The sequence below is a fragment of the Cynara cardunculus genome (genome assembly GCF_001531365.2).
Source record: "Cynara cardunculus var. scolymus isolate 2C chromosome LG 16, CcrdV1, whole genome shotgun sequence".
In the NCBI taxonomy this organism is placed as follows: Eukaryota; Viridiplantae; Streptophyta; class Magnoliopsida; order Asterales; family Asteraceae; genus Cynara; species Cynara cardunculus.
Genome location: NC_037543.1, coordinates 4,946,135 through 4,948,285, shown reverse-complemented (window position 1 = coordinate 4,948,285; position 2,151 = coordinate 4,946,135). Strand labels below are relative to the sequence as shown.

Sequence of the window (2,151 nt, the reverse complement as noted above, 5' to 3'; positions counted from 1 at the left end):
TGGCTAAAAACAATGGTGGATACATCTCTTGGCATAGATCTTAACGTCACTCCCTTCCACAAAACCGATGATACCCCGGTAAGTATACATATATGTATGTGTATATATATATATATGTGTGTGTGTGTGTATTTGGTTTATATATTATATTGTCTTCTTATGAACATAGCAACAGATGAATAATGATTTAACCCGGATGAGCTTGGAGAACAAGAAGCTAAGGGAGAAGCTAACAACTGTTTGGGACAAAAACAACACCCTCCAAAACCATGTAAACAAACTAATGCAAGACCATGAATTATTGGTCAATAATCTAAATAAAAGAAAGTTTGTCGAGTGCGAGGAGGGCAACACCAGTGGGAGGACGGAAACTCTTCATCAAGGATCGTTGAAAAGGCCAAACGAGGGTGTCACAAGGGTTTATAGACGGACAGATGATCCATCTGATAAAAGCATGGTACTTAACATGTCTCTCAGCTCATGACACTACAACAAAAGGTGTTTTAGTACGCATAGACGTTTTAATAAACCACTTAATGAGATTTTAAGTTAATAGACTAAAAACTGTATATCTTATCTAAATGTGTCACAATAAGTTGTTAGGACAAAGTTATACGACCTAACAAGTACGTTTTGTAGGCGAAGTTGGATAACCTAATACGACATAAAAAATAAATCATCCAAATAACCTTTTTCATATGATATTTTGAAGAATATCACATATAGAGGTCTAGTGTCCTATAAAAAAAAACTAATATTAGGATTGTTGTTTAATTAGGTTGCTTAACTTATTCATCGTAACAACTTATTGCAATGACTTTCTTTAAAAAAAAAAACTTATTGTAATGACTTTATAATTAGACATTCGATCCACTTTTGATTTTATGAACTTAAACTCTCATTAAGTACCCTATTAAGGCCATCAATGACGTTTTGAAAGAACCATTTTGTTGTAGTGAAGAGTTATGATTTGTATGTAAATTATGGAATTAAGTTGTAGATTTGTTGAAAGTTTAGGTGGTAAAAGACGGATATCAGTGGAGAAAGTATGGGCAGAAAGTAACCAGAGATAACCCTTCACCCAGAGCTTACTACAAGTGCTCTTTTGCACCATCCTGCACAGTCAAAAAGAAGGTGATCCATCTGTCATTTGTTCAAAAACATTCAAATAATCTAAAAGCATTAGAAAGCATATGTATTTGACTTTAAAGAGAGATGAAAACAAGATGATTAAACTAGCTAGTTAAATATTGTCGTCTGCTTCATTTTCAGGTACAAAAAAGTGTGGATGATGCCCATCTTCTAGTCGTCATTTATGAAGGAGTGCACAACCACGAAAGCATGGAGAAAGAACCCGATGATACTAGCAACAGAAGGTTAAACTCTCCAATGGAGATGCTGAAATATGATGAGGCCTTAGTTGAACAAATGGCTAACTCGTTAAGAAGAAACCCTGATTTCATTGAAGATCTTGCAGACGCCATTTCCTCCAACATTTTGGAATATGATTTGTTTTAGGCATGTCAATTTCCATATATACAACTGTTCACATATATCATCATGACAAATGCATGTTATTGTATTGGTACTGGATCTTCAACGTTATGTTTAACAAAGCCTAATGATATCATATATATATATATATATATATATAGGTTGGTTATTATACAACCCTTGACATTTGTGCAACCAATACAACACAATCTCAACCGTCCATTTCATTTGATGACTATGTGATTTCATAGAAGTTTTGATTGTTTCCTAATATAAAGTATTAATCATAATTAATGAATTCTATTCATATTCCATAAATATTCAAATCATAATAAATGAACTCCCATCATTTATATAAATATCTCAATTAATTGGGTTGCAAGGGTTGTACAAATACACAAGGTTGTAAAAGAAATATACCCTATATATATATATATATTTATATGCAAGATTTGTCAGGTTGCATATAACTGGTATAACTCTATGTATACCCACGATTGGACCCGGTACCGCCTGTGATTCATCAGCCCATATATAGGTTAGGAATCAAATCAATTTCGCTGATGGCTAACAAGGACCTTTGGGAACGTACCTTAGGGCGTAATGCTCAACATTTGCGACAATATATGTGGAAACATATTAGATTACTTTTTGGAA

At 33.4% G+C, this 2,151-nt stretch overlaps 1 protein-coding gene across 1 annotated transcript; it reads left to right on the top strand.

The window, feature by feature from the left end:
* Positions 1-12: 12 nt before the first annotated feature.
* Positions 13-1,551, top strand: LOC112529448 (probable WRKY transcription factor 40). The gene is made up of 4 exons (XM_025140737.1): positions 13-78; positions 176-457; positions 1,018-1,134; positions 1,273-1,551. The coding sequence occupies exons 1-4, from the start codon at positions 13-15 to the stop codon at positions 1,516-1,518; spliced, it is 711 nt and encodes a 236-aa protein (XP_024996505.1). The 3' UTR covers positions 1,519-1,551.
* Positions 1,552-2,151: the final 600 nt, after the last annotated feature.